General features: G+C 38.2%; 1 protein-coding gene across 2 annotated transcripts in view; it reads left to right on the top strand.

The window, feature by feature from the left end:
* The window catches only part of TTN (titin), a 287,640-nt gene that overhangs the window by 184,563 nt on the left and 76,375 nt on the right, over positions 1-26,702 (top strand). For both annotated transcript variants that reach the window (XM_057551572.1, XM_057551571.1), the window contains 46 exons: positions 2,118-2,241; positions 2,776-3,042; positions 4,708-4,805; positions 5,486-5,654; positions 5,751-6,017; positions 6,124-6,390; positions 6,479-6,757; positions 6,849-7,257; positions 7,362-7,486; positions 7,579-7,845; positions 8,627-8,896; positions 8,991-9,293; positions 9,382-9,684; positions 9,935-10,122; positions 10,213-10,327; positions 10,434-10,718; positions 10,827-10,978; positions 11,676-11,823; positions 12,135-12,312; positions 12,612-12,733; positions 12,827-13,114; positions 13,220-13,516; positions 13,635-13,821; positions 14,293-14,408; positions 14,501-14,800; positions 14,914-15,213; positions 15,307-15,412; positions 15,502-15,698; positions 15,782-16,087; positions 16,190-16,468; positions 17,031-17,330; positions 17,438-17,740; positions 17,857-18,219; positions 18,534-18,836; positions 18,968-19,267; positions 20,113-20,409; positions 20,516-20,800; positions 20,891-21,184; positions 22,545-22,844; positions 22,952-23,260; positions 23,345-23,535; positions 23,932-24,361; positions 25,705-26,013; positions 26,151-26,299; positions 26,386-26,418; positions 26,518-26,647. In XM_057551572.1, coding sequence (XP_057407555.1) covers positions 2,118-2,241; positions 2,776-3,042; positions 4,708-4,805; positions 5,486-5,654; positions 5,751-6,017; positions 6,124-6,390; positions 6,479-6,757; positions 6,849-7,257; positions 7,362-7,486; positions 7,579-7,845; positions 8,627-8,896; positions 8,991-9,293; positions 9,382-9,684; positions 9,935-10,122; positions 10,213-10,327; positions 10,434-10,718; positions 10,827-10,978; positions 11,676-11,823; positions 12,135-12,312; positions 12,612-12,733; positions 12,827-13,114; positions 13,220-13,516; positions 13,635-13,821; positions 14,293-14,408; positions 14,501-14,800; positions 14,914-15,213; positions 15,307-15,412; positions 15,502-15,698; positions 15,782-16,087; positions 16,190-16,468; positions 17,031-17,330; positions 17,438-17,740; positions 17,857-18,219; positions 18,534-18,836; positions 18,968-19,267; positions 20,113-20,409; positions 20,516-20,800; positions 20,891-21,184; positions 22,545-22,844; positions 22,952-23,260; positions 23,345-23,535; positions 23,932-24,361; positions 25,705-26,013; positions 26,151-26,299; positions 26,386-26,418; positions 26,518-26,647 — 11,008 coding nt within the window. The remainder of the gene's footprint in view (positions 1-2,117; positions 2,242-2,775; positions 3,043-4,707; positions 4,806-5,485; positions 5,655-5,750; positions 6,018-6,123; positions 6,391-6,478; positions 6,758-6,848; positions 7,258-7,361; positions 7,487-7,578; positions 7,846-8,626; positions 8,897-8,990; positions 9,294-9,381; positions 9,685-9,934; positions 10,123-10,212; positions 10,328-10,433; positions 10,719-10,826; positions 10,979-11,675; positions 11,824-12,134; positions 12,313-12,611; positions 12,734-12,826; positions 13,115-13,219; positions 13,517-13,634; positions 13,822-14,292; positions 14,409-14,500; positions 14,801-14,913; positions 15,214-15,306; positions 15,413-15,501; positions 15,699-15,781; positions 16,088-16,189; positions 16,469-17,030; positions 17,331-17,437; positions 17,741-17,856; positions 18,220-18,533; positions 18,837-18,967; positions 19,268-20,112; positions 20,410-20,515; positions 20,801-20,890; positions 21,185-22,544; positions 22,845-22,951; positions 23,261-23,344; positions 23,536-23,931; positions 24,362-25,704; positions 26,014-26,150; positions 26,300-26,385; positions 26,419-26,517; positions 26,648-26,702) is intronic.

Raw genomic sequence — 26,702 nt, 5'->3', positions numbered from 1 at the left:
TTTATTTTTTTAAATTTTTATTGGAGTATAGTTGATTTACAATGTTGTGTTAGTTTCAGGTGTACAGCAAAGTGAATCTGTTATACACATACATATATCCACTCTTTTTTAGATTCTTTTTCCATATAGGCCATTACAGAGTATTGAGTAGAGTTCCCTGTGCTATACAGTAGGTCATTATTAGTTATCTATTTTATTTATAGTAGTATATATAAAAACTATGCTATTTTAAATTAAAATGTAGACTCCTAAAAATCTGAGTTACATTTCTTTTACTAAAATACACACACACACACACACACACACACACACATTTATCTTATTGTCACGGAACTTTTTTCTCAGGTTAGAAAGGATCACCTTACTATAATTCTATTGGGCCTTTTTGTGTCTCTCTTGGCATAGGAATTTTAATCTTTTACTTTAGCCACCTAAAATAATTCAGCCTTTTGTAAACTTGCTGGTATATTATTAAAAGTCTCTTTTTATAAAGAACTTAAATATAAACTGTGAAATAAAGTCATTTTACTACATTTTGCAAGTTTTGTTTAAATTAAGTCTATCAGAACAAACTAGCTATTATCAATTTAATTCAGACCTTTCATCTTCACTTTGGTATGGTTTTTGGAGGCTAAACATTCTGCAACCAAACAAAAACACATTATTAGAATAGAAAATCGAAAGAGAAAATTTCAGAAATGAGTTGTGGTTTTTTTCCCCCCTTTGGCCATCAGTCCAGGAAAAGACTGCTAAGTCCTAAATGGGCATTGAGAATTTTGTATTTAAACTTTAATAGCTTGGTCACAGTCATAATGCCTATTGTATTATAGTAATATGCTTCCATTATAAGTTAACAATATTTTAAAGGAATAATCTCTAACATTATCTTTACATAATCTACCACAAAATCTTCAGCATTCACATTGTTGGTTTATTTTTATAAAGTAGCTGTTAGTTTTTTTCCCTTTAACATAATCAGTGTATACTGCATATGAGCTATTTCCTAAGAACCACTGTGTTCTGAGCCAAGTTCTCAGTAACAGAATATTCTAGAGTAGCCTCAGAGGAATTTCAATGATAAAACAACATGTTAACAGATAAGACATACCTGTTGGTGGATTAGAACCTGAGATACGTTTTAAAATAGCCCTAAATCACAGTACAAATTTTAAATTCAAAATTTATATTGAAACGTCATCACAGAAACGATTTTTCTCCCATTCAAACACCATGTCCTTGAATAAGTAGCTGTATTCCTAGGACATATCTTAATTACCTTCTCCTATTTATTTTCCCTTATTATATTTTTGGCTTTCTCAATTATTAAAGTAGTTATATTAATAACCACGCCCAGCTCTTCACCAAGGAAAAACCTTTATATGAAATTTTATTCCTGACTCTTTTTTTTACACCAGCATAATAAACAGTTCCACTGGTGAAACATTTTGACATTATTCTTAACTGTAAGTGAACTGTGAAGCAAAGTCAATCTGTATGACAGGGCACAGTGTCTTATGGAATTTTTGGATGGTAGAACTAGAAGAACCTCCAATTCTTTCTTTTATATTCTTTTTCTCTTCCAGTTTTATTGATATATAATTGACGTACAGCACTGTATAAGTTTAAGGTGTACAGCACAATGATGTGACTTACGTATATCATGAAATAATTACCATAATGTTTCATGAAGATCCATTATCTCATATAGATATTAAAGATATAGAAAAAAATTGTTTTCCTATGATGAGAACTCTTAGGATTTACCCTCTTAACAACTTTCATATGTAACATAGAGCAGTGTTAATTATATCTATCATGTTGTACATTACATCGCTAGTACTTATTTATCTTATAAATAGAAGTTTCTACCTTTTGACTGCCTTCATCCAGTGAACCCCCATCCTCACCCCACACCCCGAGAAAATACAGATCTGATCTCTTCTTCTGTGAGTTTGTTTGTTTTTGAAGTATAATTGACCTATAATACTATATTAGTTCCTGGTACATAACATAGTGATTCTATATTTCTATAGATTTCAAAATGATCACCATGATAAATTTAGTTACCATGCATATATTCTTAAACTGCACCTTTTTTTTTTTTTTCAAAAAACTAGGTGGTCACACGTTCAGAAGGAAGAGTTCATACACTTACTCTGAGGGATGTAAAGTTAGAAGATGCTGGAGAAGTCCAACTAGTAGCAAAAGATTTCAAAACGCAAGCCAACCTCTTCGTGAAAGGTAATCACATGGCTTATTTTTTAAAACATGTATAATGCAGAGGTTCATAAATAATGCCAACTCTCAACTATCTGTATATGGTAAGTACCACAGATCATTAAAGTCCACCAAATATCAGAAAGTCTAATTTTACTTTTTGGCTTAACAAAATAGTTCACAGACTACTAAAAAAAAAAAAAAGCCAAAATTGGCTAGAATAGGTTTTACTTCCTTTTTCCATCCCCACTGTTTTTACTGCATTTCATAAACAGCTGGAGGAAGAATTATTATCAATAGGTATCTATCACTCTCTTAACCAAGAGTTGGCTATTATTTCCTTGATGTTTCATATTTTCTAAAAATGCTTTTCCTCTGTATATTAAAATAATGATGAAACATCATTATTAGACGAAAACATCTGAGTGGAATCAAAACTTACAAATGAAACTTAAAAACAGAAAAGCCCTCAAGATACGAGAGGAAAATTGAGGAGGTGCTGAAACTCTTAGAGAAGGAAAGGAGAAATACCTTGGCTAATTAGTATGATTCTTTCAGAACCCCCAGTTGAATTCACTAAGCCTCTTGAGGACCAGACAGTCGAAGAGGAAGCCACTGCGGTATTGGAGTGTGAAGTATCCCGAGAAAATGCTAAGGTGAAATGGTTCAAAAATGGGACAGAAATTCTCAAAAGCAAGAAGTATGAAATTGTTGCTGATGGCAGGGTCAGGAAACTTATTATACACGGCTGCACCCCAGAGGATATTAAAACATACACATGCGATGCTAAGGATTTTAAGACTTCCTGTAACCTGAACGTCGTGCGTAAGTATTCTTACACAGCACTTTTCACTTGCAACTCTTTGATAACAACAACAACAAAAAAAACCCACTTTTTGCATGCCCTTCTTGGCCTAACCGCATTTCTTGGTAACTTACAGTATCAATACTGACGTAACATGATATTTTATGTGTTTAAAAAAAGAGAGAGAGAGGTCCTTCCACTACATCTGGTCTGAGAAGGGCCGAGTGATCACTTTTTGCTCTGCTTCTCACTGAGTAGTGAGAGATGTGCTCTTTGTCTACATGGGGTAAGCCTACTGCAGGAATATCCCAATACAGATGAGGACAAATTGAATTTAAAAAGACAAGAAGGGTGTCATAAAAAAGAAAGGAAAGGAAATGAAAGCAATTTCCACTTGGAAGGAAAATGAATTTTCAGGTATGACGAACCACTAGAAAGTGATCATGAAATTTCAGTCTGAATAGGAGCACACTAGAGGTCTGCTGTAATATGATAAATCCCATTCACATAATGCTGTCTCTGAGAATAAGAATGGAAGAGAAGATGGAGAGAAGCCTGTATCCTTTGAGTCCTATAAATGAAGAGAGCACTAATGGTTTTTAGCACTACTTATTCCTCTGGTGGAAAATAAAACGTCTTTTTTCAGAATGCCACATGCTAGCTCATTTTTTTCATTCATTCATTTGTCCAGCAATAATATTTTAGTGTCTTTATTTTTGTGCAGTATTTTCTATTGGTTTAGTTGCTTCCCATCTGTCAACAGCTCATAGTGGCTTGGATTGTGCTTCCATGCATCTTGGTCTGTTTTATTCTTTCCAGTTTGTGGCTGCTCTGCTTTCGCTTATGACAGAATAGCTTCTTGGGTCTCCTTCTTACCTTTGTTACCTACTTTATCCCTACTCTAAGAAGGCTCAGCAACAATGAGCATATCTTCAAGCCTATTAGCCAGCACTTGTGTCCCAGAATTTCATTGATCAAGAAAGGGCATCTTGGGAAGGACTCACAAGGAACCCTGAAAGAAGGAAGGGCATGTGGGCAGCTCTCCAATCCTATATATCCACCAACTTAATTCTGGAGATAAATGAAACCAGAGATTTAAAAAAAAAAAAAAATCACCCTTCCATTCAAAGCATGTTGTTTTGTCACACTAATGGACTTTATACCTGACTTATACGTGACCTCTTTGAAGCTGACACACACCAAAAAAGCTGAATGTATGTGATTTCAATTGCAAACTCATGTCTCTTAGCCATAGACAAGACTGATCATAGCTTTTCAAGCTGCACTATCATTGAATTCTTCTAATTTCCCAAAGATTATGCTGCCTGCCTTAAATAAGATAACGATTCTTTGCTACTGGTGTTTCCTTTGACGATATCAACTTTCAACTCTGGAGTAGTATCAATGAAGATTTTTCCTCCAGCTATCATTCAGAACTGAGCTGGCAATAGATAGATAGAGAGATAGATAGATAGGAAGAATTAGTTGGACATATATTATGCCACATAATTTTATGAAAACTAAGAGATATGTAAAATGCAAAGTATCACAACTGAATGGCAGCTCCAAGTGATTTCCAAATCAGCTGTAGCCTGCTAATATGAAAAAGCCTGCAAAAGCACCATAGTATGTCAGAGTGAATTTCTAGAAACCTCATTCTGAATTCTGATGACCTTCTCTTACAGCTCCTCATGTGGACTTCTTAAGACCACTCACCGATCTTCAAGTTAAAGAAAAAGAAATGGCTCGGTTTGAGTGTGAAATTTCCCGAGAAAATGCCAAGGTCTGTGATTGTGTGGTTGCTAACTTGTGTTTTCTGATAACTTTGTTTACTTTTGGTCTGACCAAAATGAAAAAAAAAAAAAAAAATGAATCAAACCTCTCTGTAGTCATCACTTTACTTTTAGATTAATGATTATTACTTTAGTGTGAGATACATACTTGATTTAATTGTTCTCTTTTTAGTATTACTATTATTCATTTGCTGTTACTTGAAAAGCACTGGACTTGCAATCAGGAGATTTAGATATTATTAATTTGAACCATATGAAATTGATGTTTTCTTAGGTTAAAAACAATCAAATAAAAAAAAATCAAATACCAGCAATTTCATATGTCTCAACTCAGTACTCCTGGTTGCCATTAACTACCATTGGCGAGTCAACTTTGAGTCCTGGAAAACAAAGGGGTTGGTCTGCATGAAATCCAAGGCCCTCTACGGCTCTAATACATGATCCCATTATTTTTAATAACTGATAGTAGTATCACAGCTGCTCACTTAATGATTGAAGCAGTTTGTTCTTGCTTTTTGGGGTTTGGTTATATTTACCACTTTGGTTCTTCTTCATAATGTAAAGTCTTATTGACTGCTTTTAGAAAAGCTTAGGATCATAGTTCCTCTTAAGGACACACATGTGAAGGAACAACAGAACTGATAAAGGTATTTATTTATCTTAAATATAGGTTCAGTGGTTTAAAGATGGTGCTGAAATTAAAAAGGGCAAAAAATATGACATCATATCTAAGGGAGCAGTCCGCATTCTTGTCATCAACAAATGTCTACTGGCTGATGAAGCAGAATATTCCTGTGAAGTAAGGACAGCGCAAACTTCTGGCATGCTGACAGTCCTGGGTAAGAATGAAGTCTTTCTTTGCAGGAGTATATGTGTTGGGAAAAAAAAAATTTCCGGTTTAATTCAATGTTTTTTGTTTTTAACTCTTCTTGCAGAAGAAGAAGCTGTCTTTACAAAAAATCTTACCAACATTGAAGTTAGTGAAACAGACACTATAAAACTGGTTTGCGAGGTCTCCAAGCCCAGAGCAGAAGTAATTTGGTACAAAGGAGATGAAGAGATCATTGAAACAGGAAGATATGAAATACTTACTGTTGGACGAAAGAGAAGCCTGATCATTCAGAATGCTCACCTGGAAGACACTGGCAACTACAACTGCCGACTCCCAAGTTCTCGAACCGATGGCAAAGTCAAAGTTCACGGTATGAAAATTACAGTGAATACTATTGTATTTTAAGAAAATCATACTTGTTGCATGTAAGGTACAAATGCTTAATTTTTCAATATCTTGCAACTTTTTCTTTCCAGAACTTGCTGCTGAATTTATCTCAAAGCCTCAAAACGTTGAAATACTTGAAGGAGAAAAGGCTGAATTTGTCTGCTCTATATCAAAGGAAAGCTTTGCAGTCCAGTGGAAGAGAGATGATAAGACACTTGAATCTGGAGATAAATATGACATAATTGCTGATGGCAAAAAGAGGATCCTAGTTGTGAAAGATGCCACATTACAAGATATGGGCACTTATGTAGTCATGGTTGGGGCTGCCAGAGCAGCCGCTCACTTGACAGTAATTGGTAAGTTTGTTTGTGCTTCTTGGATTTACTTATATTTGCACCACATTAGTACTTCTTCATACTATAAAATCTTGTTGATTGCTTTCAGAAAAACTCAGGATCATAGTTCCTCTGAAGAACACCCGTGTGAAGGAACAACAAGAAGCTGTCTTTAACTGTGAGGTCAATACCGAAGGTGCCAAAGCCAAATGGTTCAGAAATGAAGAAGTCATATTTGATAGTTCAAAATACATTATTCTCCAAAAAGACCTGGTCTACACCCTCAGAATTAGAGATGCACAATTAGATGATCAAGCCAACTATAATGTGTCTCTGACCAATCACAGAGGTGAAAATGTTAAGAGTGCAGCCGATCTAATCGTAGACGGTAAGTCACTTATTTGACATTAGGGATTTTAAAAATCAATTTCTATTATGAAAACAATTAAAATCAACACTCTTCTTCTCCTTTCCAACAGAGGAAGACCTTAGGATCACTGAGCCTCTTAAAGATATTGAAACAATGGAGAAGAAATCTGTCACATTCTGGTGCAAGGTGAACCGTCTCAATGTAAGACTGAACTGGACCAAAAACGGAGAAGAGGTGGCTTTTGACAACCGTGTTTTGTACAGAATTGATAAATACAAGCACTCTCTAATCATTAAAGACTGTGGCTTCCCAGATGAAGGTGAATACATTGTCACTGCTGGACAAGATAAATCTGTTGCTGAACTTCTCATCATAGAAGCCCCTACAGAATTTGTGGAACACTTGGAAGACCAGACAGTCACTGAGTTTGACGATGCTGTCTTCTCCTGCCAGCTCTCCAGAGAGAAAGCAAATGTAAAATGGTACAGAAACGGGAGAGAAATCAAAGAAGGCAAAAAGTACGTGAGAGCTTCTCAGTCTCTATTTCTGTAGCTATATATACAAGTTTGCCAATTTAGTGGTCATTATGCAAGCTAACCAATAATTCAATCTCTTCTTTTAGATACAAATTTGAAAAAGATGGCAGAATACATAGACTCATTATAAAAGACTGCAGGCTGGATGATGAATGTGAATATGCTTGTGGAGTAGAAGACAGGAGGTCTCGAGCTAGACTCTTTGTGGAAGGTACATATTAAGTGAAAGGACGATTTTTAATACTAGTATGTTTTTAATCCCAATACAAACATGTTTGTATTTGTTTCACATTTTCTTTTCAGAAATCCCTGTTGAGATCATCAGGCCTCCCCAAGACATCCTTGAAGCCCCTGGTACTGATGTTGTCTTTTTAGCTGAGCTCAACAAAGATAAGGTGGAAGTCCAGTGGCTAAAAAACAACATGATTATTGTCCAGAGTGACAAACACCAGATGATGAGTGAAGGAAAGATACACAGGCTACAGATTTGTGACATTAAGCCCCGTGACCAGGGTGAATACAGATTTATTGCCAAAGACAAAGAAGCCAGAGCTAAGCTTGAACTGGCAGGTAAGTCCCTTTCTTTTATTTTCAAACATCCTTACAATACCACAGATACTGGGTAGGTTTCAGATTTCACAGTTAATTAATGAGAAAATGTTTGTGAAAGCTTTTTATTCCTATTAAGCCTTGTCCACAGGTTAACTAGTCTAATTCCTCTTACCACCAAGTGTCCTGAGTAAGAGGAAATTGACAGCATTGCTCTTTACATGCGATAACCTTGCACAGCTCCTGGCACACGGCAGCTGTTCGTTAACTCCTAGAATTAACCTATTGCCCTGAGAGTCTTCCAAGCAAACCCAGACCTAGAGACAGCCCCATTCTTTTCTACTTTCCAAATCCCTGTGGGGCCTCTTAGGTCTGTTCTCATCCTGACGCAAGCTTCCAAGACAACCTTAGAGGATGGCATTTTGAAAGAGCCATTAATGTACCTCTTGTGCATAAGAACAAGTCTGTCCGGTTTATCTTGAACTAAGTATGAGGTGCCTATTTTATATAAAAAACAAAAAGCCAAAAACATGTTCTGTGCACTATATTCAGGCCTCTGTTATTATTATTGGCAAAGAATGGAGATTTTGTAGTCTCATATCATACTTAGTCCTCTATTCTTCAGAGTCTGATAATTTGCAAAATAAGCTGTGAGAACTCTTAAGTCAGCTAGTGTTCTCTCCTGTAAAGTTACTGTGACATGTAACCAGTATTTGCTAACAAATGCATAGTAAAGAAGCTATGGCATAGCTGGACTACAATAAATAACTCAAAAGTATTCACATATTATTTTTCTCACTAGCCGCACCTAAAATCAAGACAGCTGACCAAGACCTGGCGGTTGATATTGGCCAGCCTCTGACCATGGTGGTGCCCTATGATGCCTACCCCAAAGCAGAAGCTGAGTGGTTTAAAGAAAATGAACCTCTGTCTTCAAAAACTGTTGATACTACAGCTGAACAGACTTCTTTCAGAATTTTAGAAGCCAAGAAAGGAGACAAAGGAAGGTATAAAATTGTGCTTCAGAACAAACATGGAAAAGCAGAAGCATTCATCAATTTACAAGTTATTGGTAAGCCCTTGAGTCACTTGGACTTTATTGGCAAAGCACAACTAAAAGCGTGATAACACACTAAAAAAAAAAAAAATGTATATGTGAATTCCAGATGTTCCTGGGCCAGTACGTAACTTAGAAGTGACAGAAACACTTGATGGTGAAGTGAGCCTCGCTTGGGAAGAACCATTAACTGATGGTGGAAGCAAAATCATAGGTTATGTTGTTGAAAGACGTGACGTCAAGAGAAAGACCTGGGTTCTGGCCACTGACCGTGCAGATAGTTGTGAGTTTACTGTCACTAGACTACAAAAAGGAGGAGTTGAGTACCTATTCCGTGTGAGCGCCAGAAACAGAGTCGGCACTGGTGAACCAGTAGAAACTGACAGTCCTGTAGAAGCGAGGAGTAAATATGGTAAGAAGTTTTTAAGTAAATTGTAAACTAGCTTATCTTTGCTTTTATCCCTGAGATAACCTAAAGCCCGTGTTTTCTGGAAATCCAGATGTTCCAGGCCCTCCTTTGAATGTAACGATCACTGATGTGAACAGATTTGGTGTCTCATTGACATGGGAACCACCAGAGTATGATGGAGGTGCCGAGATCACAAACTACGTCATTGAATTAAGGGACAAGACTTCTATCAGATGGGAAACTGCCATGACAGTAAGAGCTGAAGACCTGTCTGCAACTGTCACTGATGTGGTGGAAGGACAGGAGTACAGTTTCCGGGTTAGGGCCCAAAACCGAATTGGAGTTGGAAAACCAAGTGCAGCCACACCCTTCGTCAAAGTTGCTGATCCGATTGGTGAGTCCATCAAAAAAAAGGGAAATAAGTACTCCATTTAATCAAGAAATTAAGCTTATTGATTAAAATAAATCAAATTAAACAGAAGTTAATGAAAAGAACATCAGAAAAATTTGAGCAAAATTGTAGAAATCCAGACTGTGCCTGCTTGTATCCAGTGAATATGGGGATGATAGAAGTGATTACAGCATTATCTTAATAAGCTGTCACTGAATTAAATGGTATGCTCCAACTCTTTCTTCCAATCCAGAGAGACCAAGTCCTCCTGTGAACCTAAACTCCTCAGATCAGACTCAGTCATCAGTTCAGCTCACATGGGAACCTCCTCTGAAAGATGGAGGAGGCCCAATATTGGGCTATATAATAGAACGATGTGAAGAAGGAAAAGATAATTGGATTCGTTGCAATAAGAAACTTGTCCCTGAACTGACTTACAAGGTAGGGCATGTGTATCTAAAATAAATAGTCGGTAAATGATCATGGACTTAAATGTATATGTATTTTACAAATATTGATTCATAATTTTAGATTACTGGATTACAAACAGGAAATAAATATTTATATCGAGTATCTGCAGAAAATGAAGCTGGTGTTTCAGATCCATCTGAAATTCTTGGTCCTCTAACTGCTGATGATGCATTTGGTAAATGGATATTTTATTTTTAGATTTGGGAACAGCACGTAGCTACTTTGGGGTACCAGGGATTTAAATACAGTACTGGAAACTCATTAAGTTTTCTCTTTGGTAGTTGAACCAACAATGGATTTAAGTGCATTTAAAGATGGCCTGGAAGTTATTGTGCCAAATCCTATCAAGATCCTGGTTCCAAGCACAGGCTATCCAAGGCCAACTGCTACCTGGTCTTTTGGAGATAAAGTACTAGAAGCGGGAGACCGTGTGAAAATGAAAACCCTATCTGCCTATGCTGAGCTTATCATTTCTCCAAGTGAACGTCCAGACAAGGGCATTTATATGCTGAAGTTAGAAAATCGTGTGAAAGCAATTTCTGGGGAGATTGATGTCAGTGTAATTGGTAAGGAACTAAACTTTTGTGATCTAAGGTGATTTGACAGTATTAACAAATATTGGTTCAAGCTATTAATGATAATGATTTCTGACTGCATTTTTTTTTTTTTTTCAGCTCGCCCAAGTGCACCCAAAGAACTGAAATTCGGTGCGATAACCAGGGACTCAGTACATTTGACTTGGGAACCACCAGATGATGATGGAGGAAGTCCATTAACCGGATATGTTGTTGAAAAGCGAGAAGTCAGCCGGAAAACATGGACTAAAGTGAGTTTTGAGCAGCAACTCCAGAAAAGAGAGTGGGGGAAATCCCGGAATGTTGAGATGCCTTGCAAAGTTTTTATGTTTTTACCTTTACCTTGCTGAAAAAGTACCTAAAACTTTTAAAAATGTATTGATGCTAATGCTTCCTGAGGTAGTTCAACCAAGATTTGGTGTAATTGCCTCATTCTGTGAGCCTTACTAGATTTTCAACTAGGTTTATTAAAAAATAAAACAAAACTTACCTACTCACTTGGTACCTGATAAGTATCCAATATGCCCTTTTAAGCTATAAGCCATTCTAAGGACACTAAGGACTTAACTCCCTGGTGGTCATACTTCTTCTCACTCCACTAGATTACCTTAGTTGGCCTAATCTGCCATCTTCTCTCCTCAGTTTATACCATTACTATTTTTTACCTTGATTTATCATATTTCTAATAACCAAGCTGGTAGAAAGAATCAACACCTTATTTGCCAACTTTTTAATGTGTACAAACTATGAAGCAGTTCCACCTTACATTAGGCATCAAATATTATTATGTCTTACTTTGCAATTTTCTCCTTAATATGAAATTAACGTAAGAATGATCCTTAGCATTCAAAACAACTTCCATTTGTAACCCTGCTCATGGTAAAAATATTTTGACTTAGGCAAAGAGTTTTTGGAAAACAGTTTATTAACTGTATTGCTTTGCCCCAGGTTACAGACTCTGTGACTGACCTAGAATTCACAGTTACTGATCTTGTTCAAGGAAAAGAATATTTATTTAAAGTCTGTGCTCGTAACAAGTGTGGCCCTGGAGAACCCGCATATGTTGATGAACCTGTAAATATGTCAGCTCCTGCAAGTGAGTACATTCTTGATATTTTCTTACCTAGCCTCTTGTTACCTGTTTTTGCTTTTATTTCTATTTATGTATTTATTTATTTATTTGGCCGTGCCACGCAGCTTGTGGGATCTTAGTTCCCCGACCAGGGATCGAACCCATGTCCCCTGCACTGGAAGCACAGAGTCCTAACCACTGGACCACCAGGGAATTCCCACCTGTTTTTGCTTTTAGACCTGCAGTTGAAGTTATGGGGGAAAGACACAGGTTGGCAGTATGGAGATTTCATAGACGGCCTATCTAAGACTGACTCTCTCTTTAAAATGCTATAGCGGTACCTGACCCACCAGAGAATGTTAAGTGGAGAGATCGAACAGCCAAGAGCATCTTCCTAACATGGGATCCACCTAAACATGATGGTGGTTCACGCGTCAAAGGATATTTAGTTGAAAAATGTCCACGTGGTTCTGATCGATGGGTCGCTTGTGGAGACCCAGTTGTAGAAACAAAGTAAGTTTTTAAATTATTTGGCACAAAAGTAAATATTTACTCTTACTAAAATAGGCTTTCTTTTGGGACATCTAAATGTTAACTTTAGAACTTCCTTGGTGTGCCTGTCTGATTTTTAAAAGTGCTGCTGAACTTACCCTTTAATCAAGGTTTTCATTAGTTAAAATGTTGAAGCAATCCAGAATTAATTTAAAGGACAGTATTATACCAGGGGTATGAATTTTGGAAATATTATGAATACTACACAATGGAACAGATTAAATGCATTAAGTAAAATATCCTATTTTGTTTTCTGACAGAATGGAAGTAACAGGTCTTGAAGAAGGCCAGTGGTATGCCTATCGTGTGAAGGCCTTGAATAGGCTAGGAGCTAGCAAGCCAAGCAGACCCACAGAAGAAATCCAGGCTGTGGACACACAGGGTACTTACTTTTGGTTTTTGCTTTATCAATCAGACTTTTGACTTTAATTCTGCCTAAACTTGGTAGCATCATAAATAATCTTTTCCAATTCAGAGGCTCCAGAAATTTTCCTCGACGTGAAGCTCCTTGCGGGTCTCACTGTAAAAGCAGGAACTAAGATTGAACTTCCTGCCACTGTAACTGGCAAACCTGAACCTACAGTAACCTGGACAAAGGCTGATATGCTTCTGAAGCACGACAAAAGAATCACCATTGAAAACGTTCCTAAAAAATCCACAGTGACGATCGTGGATAGTAAGAGAAGTGACAGTGGCACATACATTATCGAGGCCATGAACGTCTGTGGTCGGGCCACCGCTGTGGTAGAAGTGAACGTCTTAGGTAAGGGAGGCTCTCGTTTTAAAAATGGGCAAACTCGTTCCAGCTACTTTTGAAAATAAACCATATTTAAAAAATGCTTTTCTCTGTGTGTAATGTCATCCACAGATAAACCTGGACCCCCAGCTGCTTTAGACATCACGGAAGTGACCAACGAGTCATGTCTTCTCACATGGAACCCACCACGCAATGATGGCGGATCTAAAATCACAAACTATGTTGTGGAGAGAAGAGCGACCGACAGTGATATGTGGCACAAGCTCTCGTCAACTGTCAAGGATACAAAGTTCAAGGCAACCAAATTAACACCCAATAAAGAATACATCTTCAGAGTTGCTGCAGAAAACATGTACGGTGTTGGTGAGCCAGTTCAGGCCACTCCAATAACAGCCAAATATCCGTTTGGTAAGTTTCTTATTAATCAGGTGGCTAAAAAAAAAAAAATGATACTTGTGTCAAAGTTGGATTTAGGTGTCATATTTATATACAGGACATATAACACATATGATTATCCTGTCTATAGATCCACCTGGATCTCCAACTCGCCTAGAACCTTCTGATATCACTAAGGATGCAGTGGCTCTCACATGGTGTGAGCCAGATGATGACGGTGGCAGCCCCATCATGGGTTACTGGGTTGAAAGATTAGATCCTGATACTGATAAATGGGTTAGGTGCAATAAGATGCCAATAAAGGATACAACATACAGGTACGCCCAAGCTCTCCATCAAGATGTTAAAAAAGCAGTGTATATAAATTTTCATTCTTTAGCATTCCTTTTGATTATACCTGATTATATATTACTATAAAATTTTTAATTACTTTTACTTATCTTTTCTATTACCACATAATTTCAAAACTGATATAAATTCCATTGAAGGGCACATTTCTTAATTTCTTACCATAAAATATAAACTGTCTGGAAGTTCCAAAGTGTTTGGTCCTCTAGTATATTATGGTAATGATTATTATTATAGATATTATAATTAGATTGGTACATGTGACCAAATCTAAAGTGTGTGACAGTTAAAAGGCAATTTTTAATTTATGTTGAAATATTTCAGTTAAATATCCAAACCAGTTTTTCACAATTTAAATAAATTAGCTTCTTCTATGTGAAGTAAACAGAGGTTTCTCCTTCTTATCGTGGTATTCAACTCACACTTTGTTCCTAATTCAGAGTGAAAGGTCTCACCAATAAGAAAAAATACAGATTCCGTGTGCTGGCTGAAAATCTTGCTGGACCTGGAAAATCAAGCAGATCAACTGAGCCAATCTTAATAAAGGATCCCATAGGTATTATTCATATATTTTCTGTGATTATTTTGAAGCTTATATTAATTCCTTTTGACAAACCTCAATGATGATTTCATTTCATTGGCTTGCAGATCCTCCATGGCCCCCTGGAAAACCAACTGTGAAAGATGTAGGCAGAACATCATTAATATTGAATTGGACAAAGCCAGAACATGATGGAGGGGCGAAGATCGATTCTTACATCATTGAAATGCTAAAGACTGGGACAGAGGACTGGGTCCGAGTGGCCGAAGGGGTTCCCACCACCCAGCATTTGTTCCCAGGGCTCATGGAAGGGCAGGAATACTCATTCCGAGTTAGAGCTGTGAACAAGGCGGGCGAAAGTGAACCCAGCGAACCCAGTGACCCTGTGCTTTGCCGGGAGAAACTTTGTAAGTCACTCTTAATTATTTCATCCCTGCTAGCTGATCTCTTAGTGACTACTAGAAAATTTAGTGAAGACTGAATATTGGACAATAAGAAATTGACATTTTTTTTCCTTCAGATCCCCCATCACCACCTCGCTGGCTTGAAGTTATCAATATTACAAAAAATACAGCAGACCTAAAGTGGACAGTTCCTGAGAAAAATGGAGGGTCGCCCATCACCAACTACATTGTGGAAAAGAGAGATGTGAGGCGGAAAGGCTGGCAAACAGTGGACACAACTGTCAAGGACACCAAGTGCACGGTGACCCCACTGACTGAGGGTTCTTTATACGTGTTCCGAGTTGCTGCAGAAAATGCCATAGGACAGAGTGACTATTGTGAAGTCGAGGACTCCGTCTTGGCCAAAGACACCTTTAGTATGCTCTCTAACTTCATCTTTGTGACACCATTTGTAGTGGATTGTCACTTTTCTCCCTGGTTTTTCTAATCACTGAATATTTTGCTTTCAGCCACCCCTGGACCACCCTACGCTCTGACAGTGGTTGATGTGACAAAAGGACATGTTGACCTGAAGTGGGAACCACCTAAAAATGATGGTGGAAGACCAATACAGAGGTAGAATTTTAATTAACTCATGAAGAAAAATTTACATTCTGCTGAAAATTCTTTATTCATGCTCATGAAATGCTTTGTTATTTCAATAGATATGTCATTGAGAAGAAAGAAAAGTTAGGTACCCGTTGGGTGAAAGCTGCAAAGACCCCAGGACCTGACTGTAACTTTAAAGTAACTGATGTCATTGAAGGAACAGAGGTCCAGTTTCAGGTTCGGGCAGAGAATGAAGCTGGAGTTGGACACCCAAGCGAACCCACGGATATCCTAAAAATTGAAGATCCAACAAGTAAGTAGTGTTGATTATACGAAGGATCTTGTCTAGAGCTTGATGATGAGATTGTGGATGTGAATGTTTCACTCTCTTTTCAGGTCCTCCTTCATCTCCCCTTGACCTGCATGTGACTGATGCTGGGAGAAAGCACATTGCCATTGCTTGGAAGCCTCCAGAGAAAAATGGTGGAAGTCCTATTATAGGATACCATGTTGAAATGTGTCCAGTAGGCACTGAGAAATGGATGCGAGTTAATTCTCGCCCAATAAAAGACTTGAAATTCAAGGTTGAAGAAGGTGTCGTGCCCGACAAGGAGTATGTTCTGAGAGTGAGAGCCGTCAATGCTGTTGGTGTCAGTGAGCCATCTGAAATCTCCGAAAACGTGGTTGCCAAAGACCCAGACTGTAAGAACAGTTTCTTTTTATAATTAATTAATAAAGTAGGCTTTACTCATGCACTGCATTTTGACACACCCTTTTTTTCCCCTTTTGGATTATCTCTTACAGGCAAGCCAACAATTGATCTGGAGACTCACGACATTGTTGTCATTGAAGGTGAAAAATTAAGCATTCCTGTTCCCTTCAGAGCTGTCCCAGTTCCAACCGTTAGCTGGCATAAAGATGGCAAAGAAGTTAAAGCAAGTGATAGATTAACAATGAAGAAGGATCACATCTCTGCACACCTTGAAGTTCCCAAGAGTGTCCATGCAGATGCTGGAGTTTACACCATTACCCTGGAGAATAAGCTCGGCTCAGCAACTGCCTCAATCAATGTCAAAGTCATAGGTAATCATTCTTTGATGAAACACCAGACATTCTTCACCTGTTTGTTGGGAAAATTGGTTAACTCTGCAATGTTAGTATAAATGGCTTCATGAGCTGGCCATTTGTAAACTAAATGTCCTTTCAGATTATTTCTTCCCATATGAGAAGCAAAGCAATTCTGAAGAGATGAAATTGCTATTTAAACTCTGATTACACTAATTTACTTCTGTTGTAATTATTTGCATGTGAAGTACTAATTTAAGTAAAAGATATGGCATACCCAAAGAGTGTTTAAATAACCAATATTCATTTATTAATTGTATTTGCATGTTTTCATAGTGTTCTCAACCAGGAGTGGTAACATTTTCTGCCCCCTTCCCCCCCACACATGGATGGTGTTTCGAAATTTGGCGGGCCATTTTTGCTTGGAACAAAGACTAAGGGGGAAGCTACTGACATTTAGTAATTAATTGGGAGCGAAGGATGCAAAATGGCCTGCAATGTCCGACTCAGAGAAAGAGTGTGCTCTTAATATGCTGACTTTTCAGGTTACAATAATAATTGTCAATTTGATTTCTAATAGGCCTACCTGGACCATGCAAAGATCTTAAAGCAAGTGACGTGACCAAGAGTTCTTGTAAATTAACCTGGGAACCTCCAGAATATGATGGTGGAAGCCCAGTTCTTCATTACGTCCTAGAACGCAGAGAAGCTGGGAGGAGGACGTATATACCAGTCATGTCTGGTGAGAACAAACTGTCTTGGACTGTCAAAGATCTCATACCAAATGGTGAATACTTCTTCCGTGTTAAAGCTGTCAACAAGATTGGTGGAGGCGAATATATTGAACTGAGAAATCCAGTCATTGCTCAAGATCCGAAGCGTAAGTTTGGGCATGAATGTAATAGAGCTAAGAGTTAATATGCATTTTTTTTTTAATTTTAAGAAGATGGGTTTCCCTATATTAACAGGTTTTTTCTTGTCCTTCAGAGCCCCCTGATCCACCTGTAGATGTTGAGGTATATAATCCTACAGCTGAGGCAATGACTATTACATGGAAGCCACCTTTGTACGACGGAGGGAGCAAGATAATGGGTTACATCATAGAGAAGATTGCTAAGGGTGAGGAGAGATGGAAGAGATGCAACGAACACCTGGTACCAGTCCTGACCTATACAGCAAAAGACCTTGAAGAGGGAAAGGAATACCAGTTCCGTGTGCGAGCAGAAAATGCTGCAGGTATTGGCGAACCTTCTCGGGCCACTCCTCCAACCAAAGCCATAGATCCTATTGGTAAGTTGTGTTTAATGGGTTTGCCATTTTCCCATCGTAAAAGAAATGAGAATAAGGTTTTGTCAGATATTATTTTAATCAGAGTTGAAAACAATTACTGTTTTTAATCATTGCAGATGCCCCAAAAGTCATTATGAGAACAAGCCTAGAAGTGAGACGAGGTGATGAAATAGCACTCGATGCAACTATTTCTGGGTCACCTTACCCAACTATTACGTGGCTAAAGGATGAAAATGTTATCACACCAGAGGAAATTAGGAAGCGGGTAGCACCCTTGGTTAGAAGGAAGAAGGGTGAAGTTCAAGAAGAAGAACCATTTGTCCTGCCTCTGACACAGCGTTTGAGTATCGACAATAGTAAAAAAGGAGAATCTCAGCTACGTGTCCGAGATTCTCTCCGACCTGATCATGGCCTGTTTATGATCAAAGTTGAAAATGACCATGGTATTGCAAAAGCTCCTTGTACCGTCAGTGTGCTAGGTAAGTAGGTAAAACTACACTTTCCAAGGGAAGAAAGTTAATATAAGTGTTTTGCGGGCAGTTAATAGAAGTGGGCAATAGCTTCAGCGAGGTATCCTCGGTCCCATTTTTTTCTCCTGGCTACGTAAAAGGAATCAACTGACCTTGTTATTCATCATTAGCTAAGGTGATACAAAGATAGACAGATGTAGGAAAAACAGAAGTTTATGTCACAGAAGCACACTGTGCTTAGAAGTTTAGAAGCACACTAAACATTTACATTCTCCATTGCTACACAAATTTTTAACCACTTCTGTCTTTCAAAATAATATCAGATATACCAGGACCACCAATCAACTTTGTATTTGAAGATATTAGAAAGACCTCAGTCGTCTGTAAATGGGAACCACCCCTTGATGATGGTGGCAGTGAAATTTTAAACTACACTTTGGAAAAGAAAGACAAGACAAAACCTGACTCAGAATGGATTGTCGTCACTTCAACACTTAGACATTGCAAATATTCAGTGACAAAGTTGATTGAAGGAAAAGAGTACCTCTTCCGTGTAAGAGCTGAAAATAGGTTTGGACCTGGACCACCATGTGTTTCAAAGCCACTTACAGCTAAAGATCCATTTGGTAAGGATCTTTAGCATTTAAACTTTGCCTTTTTATCATATGTTGGTATATATATTATCACAGCTTATAAACTTGAATTTTTATGTCATACTAGGGAATTAATTCAAATATGCCTTTTTAATTTTAATCAGAACCACCTGATGCACCCGATAAGCCCACTGTGGAAGATGTCACCAGTAACAGTATGCTAGTGAAATGGAATGAACCAAAAGATAATGGAAGCCCCATCTTGGGTTACTGGCTTGAAAAACGTGAGGTGAATAGCACACACTGGTCTCGTGTCAACCGAAACCTTCTGAATTCTTTGAAGACCAATGTAGAAGGCCTATTAGAGGGACTCACCTATGTCTTCAGAGTACGTGCCGAAAATGCAGCTGGACCTGGAAAGTTCAGTCCCCCCTCAGATCCCAAAACAGCACATGATCCAATCTGTAAGTAATTCCTTAAGAAGAAAGTGGGGTATAGCATGGTCACTGTAATGAACAGTACTGTTTTATATGCTTGCAAGTTGTTGAGAGAGTAGATCTTAAGTGTTATCAAAAAGTGGTAATTATGTGAGGGGGTGGTGGTGTTAACTAACATTATTGTGGCAATCATTTTGCAATATATACATGTATCAAATCATCACATTGTACACCTTAAACTTACATATGTTATATGTCAATATCTCAGTCAAGCTGGAAAAAAATCAAACTAAATACTAGCAATGACTATAGACACATGTGTTGAGGTTGCAATGTAAAATTTTAAACATCTGTATTTATAACTTAAAAGTTTCACAAAGCAATACTCACCCATATTACATGCAACACACTGTGAAAAAAAAAAAGTGGGATCACGTAAGCTACTGCACATTTTAAAACCATCATCAGTGAGTTGTTGTTTTTTTAAATAAATTTACTTATTTATTTATTGGCTGCATTGGGTCTTCGTTGCTGAGTGCAGGCTTTCTCTAGTTGCGGCGAGCGGGGGCTACTCTTTGTTGCACTGCGCGGGCTTCTCATTGCGGCGGCTTCTCTTGTTGCAGAGCACGGGCTCTAGTCGCTTGGGCTTCAGTAGTTGTGGCACGTGGGCTCAGTAGTTGTGGCTCACGGGCTCTAGAGAGCAGGCTCAGTAGTTGTGGCACACAGGCTTTGTTGCTCTGCGGCATGTGGGATCCTCCCAGACCAGGGCTCGAACCCGTGTCCCCTGCATTGGCAGGCGGATTCTTAACCACTGCACCGCCAGGGAAGTACCCATCAGTGAGTTTTGATTTCTGTGTCTGCATTCATTCTAGCTCCACCTGGGCCACCTGTCCCAAGAGTCACTGACACAAGTTCCACAACTATTGAACTGGCATGGGAACCCCCAGCTTTCAATGGTGGTGGGGAAATTGTTGGCTACTTTGTTGATAAGCAGCTGCTTGGCACAAATGAATGGTTCCGCTGCACAGAGGAGATGATCAAGGCCCGTGAGTACACTGTCAAAGAAATCCGAGAGGGTGCCGATTACAAACTTCGAGTGAGCGCCGTCAACGCCGCAGGTGAAGGACCGCCTGGAGAAACAGAACCCGTTACTGTGGCTGAACCACAAGGTACTTAAAAGTTACATAAATGAGATGATGGATATTTTCCCAGTATGTATGAGATTTTTTTCCCCCATCTTTCTTGGGCTAATGTATGACTGTTCTCTTTCAACAGAGCCTCCAAATGTGGAACTAGATGTTTCTGTCAAGGCTGGAATACAGATCATGGCTGGGAAGACTCTCAGAATTCCAGCTGTGGTAACTGGTCGTCCAGTGCCAACAAAAGTGTGGACCATAGAAGAAGGAGAGCTGGATAAAGACCATGTTGAAATAGAGAACGTTGGAACCAAATCTGAACTAATTATCAAGAATGCATTAAGAAAAGATCATGGCAGATATGTGATTACAGCTACCAATAGCTGTGGTTCTAAATTTGCAGCAGCCCGGGTAGAAGTTTTTGGTAAGGAATATTACATGGATTTCCACAGGATTTTTCCTAAGTGATACTATCTTATTGCATTGATTTTTTTGTTGCCGTTTGATTTTTCAGATGTCCCTGGTCCAGTTCTTGATTTGAAACCCGTTGTAACAAACAGAAAAATGTGTCTGCTTAACTGGTCTGATCCAGCAGATGATGGAGGAAGTGATATCACGGGCTTTATTATTGAAAGAAAGGATGCTAAGATGCATACTTGGAGACAACCAATAGAGACTGAGAGATCTAAATGTGACATCACAGGTCTCCTTGAGGGACAAGAATATATGTACCGTGTGATTGCCAAGAACAAGTTTGGCTGTGGCCCTCCTGTTGAAATAGGACCAATTCTTGCAGTTGACCCACTAGGTAAAAGAGAAGGTTTTCATTGTGTATGTAAAGTAAATACTGATTGCTTCTAGTTATGTCATTTATGTATAGAGCTTTATGGCTTCAAACACCCAGCAGTCTCAAGATGTATAGCTGGAATAATGAGAAAGTAATGAGAAAGGTAAACCAAGTAACTACCAGCAACTTTAAGTATACCACGTTTACAATAATTTCAATGTAGTTTTTGCAACAAAACTGGGCATGGTTTTGCGTCCTGAAAAACCTGAATCACTGGAGCTTAGCATAACCTAAAAATAGTTTAGAAATATTACATCTTAGTAAGAAAATACACTGGAGTAATTAATTTAATAGTCCAGTAGTCAAAGAGAGTTCATTGTTTTTGAAAGATTATAGGACAGAAAACTGCCTTAGCGTAAATGCTTTAGTCTTCCTTTAGCCCTCAAGTAGTCCCCACACTGGAAGGATGAGGGGGCACCAAAACCAGAAAGAGCCAACAAAGAATGGAAAACCAACCAAAGGAGATCTCCTTGACCAGTATAAACAAATAGGAAGCCCTAATATTGCACACACTTGGTAATGCATGCTGACATCCCATCCTAGAAAGCAAAGTCTTTGAGGAGGCCCTGTTCCCCAAGAGACAGAGGAGTTATTCCTCCAGCAGCAGCAGCAGCAGCACCACCACCACCACCACCACCACCCGAAAACAGGAACAAAATTACCTCCTCACTGTAACAGCTCATCCCAAAATGTCCACTACAGCTTAGGTTGTGCCAGAAAGAACAGAACAGAGTTGGACTTCTACCACTAAGCTCTGCTTCTGGTTGCGATAATAGTCAAGAGTGGATTGGGTCTAGTTTCACCATGCAAAGCTTATTCTTTCTATCTTGTCCTTCAGGACACAAAACTACAGCAGCATTACATAAATTCTCTTTCCACCCCCTGTTAAACCCACACTTGAGGCAACATGGTTCAAAGTGTGTTCAGTAGACATATCCATTTTCTGTTAATAAGAAAGGAACACTTGCTCTCAGCTGGTCATTCAAAGCAAAACTTCATAGACAGCCCTCCTAGGTCATTAAAATTAGACGCTTTCCCACTGACAGACAGAGGTAAAATATCTAAAATGCTAAATATAAGAAAGCATACCTGCACCTCAATTTTTAATCAATAATCTTGACTATAGAGTTTACTAAGAAAAATTCTGACTACATGAATGCCTGTAATTCTGTTAACTGAGATATTCTGAGGATTTTAAAGACAGATGTAACATTACGCCAAACAGAAACCTATTTTTCACATAATTAATCTGAATTGAAATGTGATTTCTTACATGAATACTTATTTCATTCTTGTCATTTCAACCTGCCTCTGGTTAAAGGTCCTCCAACGTCTCCCGAGAGGCTTACATATACGGAAAGGACCAAGTCCACTATCAACCTTGACTGGAAAGAGCCCCGCAGTAATGGTGGCTGCCCCATCCAAGGCTATATCATTGAAAAACGGCGTCATGACAAACCTGACTTTGAAAGAGTTAACAAGCGACTCTGCCCAACCACATCTCTTCTGGTTGAAGATCTTGATGAACACCAAATGTATGAGTTCCGTGTCAAGGCCGTCAACGAAATTGGTGAAAGCGAACCATCCCTGCCTCTTAATGTGGTCATACAAGATGATGAAGGTGTTGAATCTGAACATAATAATCATTTTAATGCACTTTATCTCATAGGTTGAGCAAACATCCTTATGACTTTGCTATTTTTTTCCCCCTTTCCCTTCTCTTTGCAGTGCCTCCAACTATTAAGTTGCGCCTGTCTGTTCGAGGAGACACCATCAAAGTTAAGGCGGGAGAGCCTGTTAACATCCCTGCAGATGTGACAGGCCTTCCAATGCCTAAAATTGAGTGGTCCAAGAATGAAACTGTGATTGAAAAACCCACCGACGCACTTAAGATAACCAAGGAAGAAGTATCCCGAAGTGAGGCAAAGACTGAGCTTAGCATTCCCAAAGCAACCCGGGAGGACAAAGGCACTTACACGGTGACTGCTTCTAATCGCCTTGGCTCAGTGTTCCGAAATGTCCATGTTGAAGTATACGGTAAGTGACACGCTTTCTTATAGAAAAAAGAAATCCAGTGTCTAAGAATTTGCTTCTCAATCTCCTCCTTTGGTTCCTTTTCAGATCGTCCATCCCCACCAAGAAATCTTGCTGTTATTGACATTAAAGCTGAGTCTTGCCACTTAACTTGGGATGCCCCTCTAGACAATGGTGGGGGTGAAATCACCCATTATGTCATTGACAAACGCGATGCAAGCAGGAAGAAAGCTGAATGGGAAGAAGTCACCAACACTGCTGTAGAGAGGAGATATGGGGTAAACTCTTCTAAGTATTTTCTTATGCACACTTAAAGGACATAACTCTGAATTAACATCATTCTAGCATGACCTTGGTATTTAATGATTAAACTCAAAACCACACACAAAAAGCTTAAGTATAGTTTTTAGCATCTTGCACATAAAGCCACTTAGTAAATACTTTGATATACAGATCCTCTTTTACTTGAGAGAGCCACTATTAGGTGCAATAAATTTACACATTCTCATTTTAAAAGACTTTCTCCATGTTTGAGTGGAGAAACTCAGATAACTGAGTTTATAGAAGTATTTCTTTTTACAGTCTTCCCTACCAAAATAACTGGAATTTTAAAACAAGTGAAAATCAATGTAAGTATATTGTTTTTAAGAAATTATTATCCATCTGATTTCTAGATCTGGAAACTTATCCCCAATGGTCAGTATGAGTTCCGAGTTAGGGCAGTGAATAAATATGGAACCAGCGATGAATGCAAATCAGATAAAGTGGTCATTCAAGATCCTTATCGCACTCCTGGACCTCCGGGAAAGCCAAAAGTTTTGGAGCGCGCCAAAGGGTCGATGCTAGTGAGCTGGACTCCTCCTCTGGACAACGGCGGCTCTCCAATTACTGGCTACTGGCTGGAGAAGAGAGAAGAGGGTGGTGCCTACTGGTCACGTGTTAGCCGAGCACCGATAACCAAAGTGGGATTGAAAGGCATGGAATTTAATGTTCCCCATTTGACTGAAGGTGTTAAATACCAGTTCAGAGCGATGGCAATAAACGCTGCAGGAGCTGGCCCTCCCAGTGAACCATCAGACCCAGCTGTTGCAGAAGATCCCATATGTAAGTATGCTTCCATTTCTGGAATTTGTCAAGGGTAAAGCCACTAAATGGATAGTTCTGCTCTTAAATTTCTTGTATATTTCTATGCCAAATTATTTTATTTATTAAAATAAAAAGTTTCATACTTACATAGACTATCAGAAGCATATATGTATGTGTGTATACATATATACACACACTATGCACACATATCTAATATGTACATATACATGTATATGCATACACATACATACAAAAACTCATACAGTGTTTAAACACTTAGATTAAATCTAGTATTGTATGAGGAAGTGATTCCTCATACAATACTAGATTTAATCTAAGTGTTTAAAGACCCTGGACTACAAGCTCCTCTCTGCTCCCATACCGTAAATAAACCTCTCTCTCATTAATTACCTACTGTGGAAATTATCTCCCTCACTAAACAGTCAGACCCTCCAGTAGGAGTTCAACAAAAGCAAAAGGTTGTTAAATTTTCAATAGTATATATTGAATAAAGATGTAAGATCTTCAAGCACAGTCTGTGAGGTCAAATAAAAGAAAACACAATTCTGTAAGATCTATGAGCAGATCAGTTCAAAAATTAAAATACCATGGCCTTCATGATTAATTTCATTTGCTATATAAATGGATTTTCTGTGGGAAAAAAAAATTCAGCTATTTGTTAAAAAGACTTAAAATAATCTAAGTTCTATACAGAGCATATATAAAAAATGAATTAGTCATTCATTCTGCAAGCTGGTAGTAAACATATGCTATGTGCAAAGAGCTGTCCTAGGCACTGGAGAGGAAAGAGCTATGGTTAAAAAGATGAATGGAGTAAAAGAATTTCCGTAATCGTAAAGTACTGTCAGAAATGTGATGGATTGTCACTTGATTAGGGACAGGGTCAATGGCTACAGTAAAGGGCTTAAGATTAGTTTGTGTTCAAAGGTTTACCAGCTAATGATGAAATCATTTTTTAATTTTAATTTTATGGTAGGTTAAATTAAAATAAGCTTTTAGTAGAGAATACTGCAGAATCTCTTCAAAGGGATCTCAAAAGTAAAACAGCTTTTCACCGATTGTGTGTAAATAGAGTATTTCTCTATCTAGAGCTAGTCAGTAATCTTTCTACTCCCAGTTAGTTGTTTGCTTTCTTTGTTTTAGCATCAATGCTAAATGAAAATAGATTTTCTTATATTTCTCTTCTATAGAAGGTAATTTATTCCTTTGGCATTCCTATTTTAATATTTTAATAGATTAAAAATAAGATATGATCAGGTATAGTAAAACATTCTTATAGTATATAAATCTATCATCCCACCAGCTTCAAAAATCTGATTTTTTTTTTTTTTTTAAATTAGATCCACCTGGGCCACCTTCTCGCCCAGAGGTCAAAGATAAAACAAAGTCAAGCATCTCACTAGCATGGAAACCTCCAGCCAAAGATGGTGGCAGTCCGATCAAAGGATACATTGTAGAAATGCAAGAAGAAGGTACTACTGACTGGAAAAGCGTAAACGAACCAGACAAACTTCTAACTACCTGTGAATGTGTGGTGCCGAATTTGAAAGAGCTCAGGAAGTACAGATTCCGAGTGAAAGCTGTCAATGAAGCTGGTGAATCTGAACCAAGTGATACAACTGGAGAGATCCCTGCCACTGATATTCAAGGTACTTGTCCTTAATCCATTTATGTATTCATCTTTTGATCTTCTTATTATGAAATTGATTTATTTGTTGAAGACATGTCAATTACTTTTTTTGAAAAAGGTGAGCTAAATCCTGTTATATTATCTTCGGTATTACAGAGGAACCAGAAATTTTCATTGACATTGGAGCACAAGACTGTCTGATTTGTCAAGCTGGCACACAGATTAGGATTCCTGCTGTCATCAAGGGACGCCCAACACCAAAATCATCTTGGGAATTTGATGGAAAGGCAAAGAAGGCAATGAAGGTAAGAAAATTATAATTCTCTGCATCTCCCATTGACTCACTCTAAGGAATATTTACACTATAACTGACTATCTTCTTTTCTAATAGGATGGGGTTCATGACATACCTGAAGATGCACAGGTAAAAAAAAAAACAAAAAGCTGAAATGATTCAGAATCTGATTGACTTCAATACTGCTATTATTTCATTCGGTGTATGACTGCTATTTTCTTTGTACAGCTGGAGACTGCTGAAAACTCATCCGTAATTATTATTCCGGAATGTAAACGATCTCATTCAGGCAAATACAGCATCACAGCCAAGAATAAAGCAGGACAAAAGACTGCAAATTGCAGAGTTAAAGTCATGGGTAAGAAAGACTTTAAAAGTTATTATGGAATAAGAACAAATTATTTTAAACAAGG

This window comes from Balaenoptera acutorostrata, chromosome 8 (assembly GCF_949987535.1).
Source record: "Balaenoptera acutorostrata chromosome 8, mBalAcu1.1, whole genome shotgun sequence".
Lineage (NCBI taxonomy): Eukaryota > Metazoa > Chordata > Mammalia > Artiodactyla > Balaenopteridae > Balaenoptera > Balaenoptera acutorostrata.
Note: the sequence above shows the minus strand (reverse complement) of the source record. Positions and strands in the feature narration are given on the sequence as shown.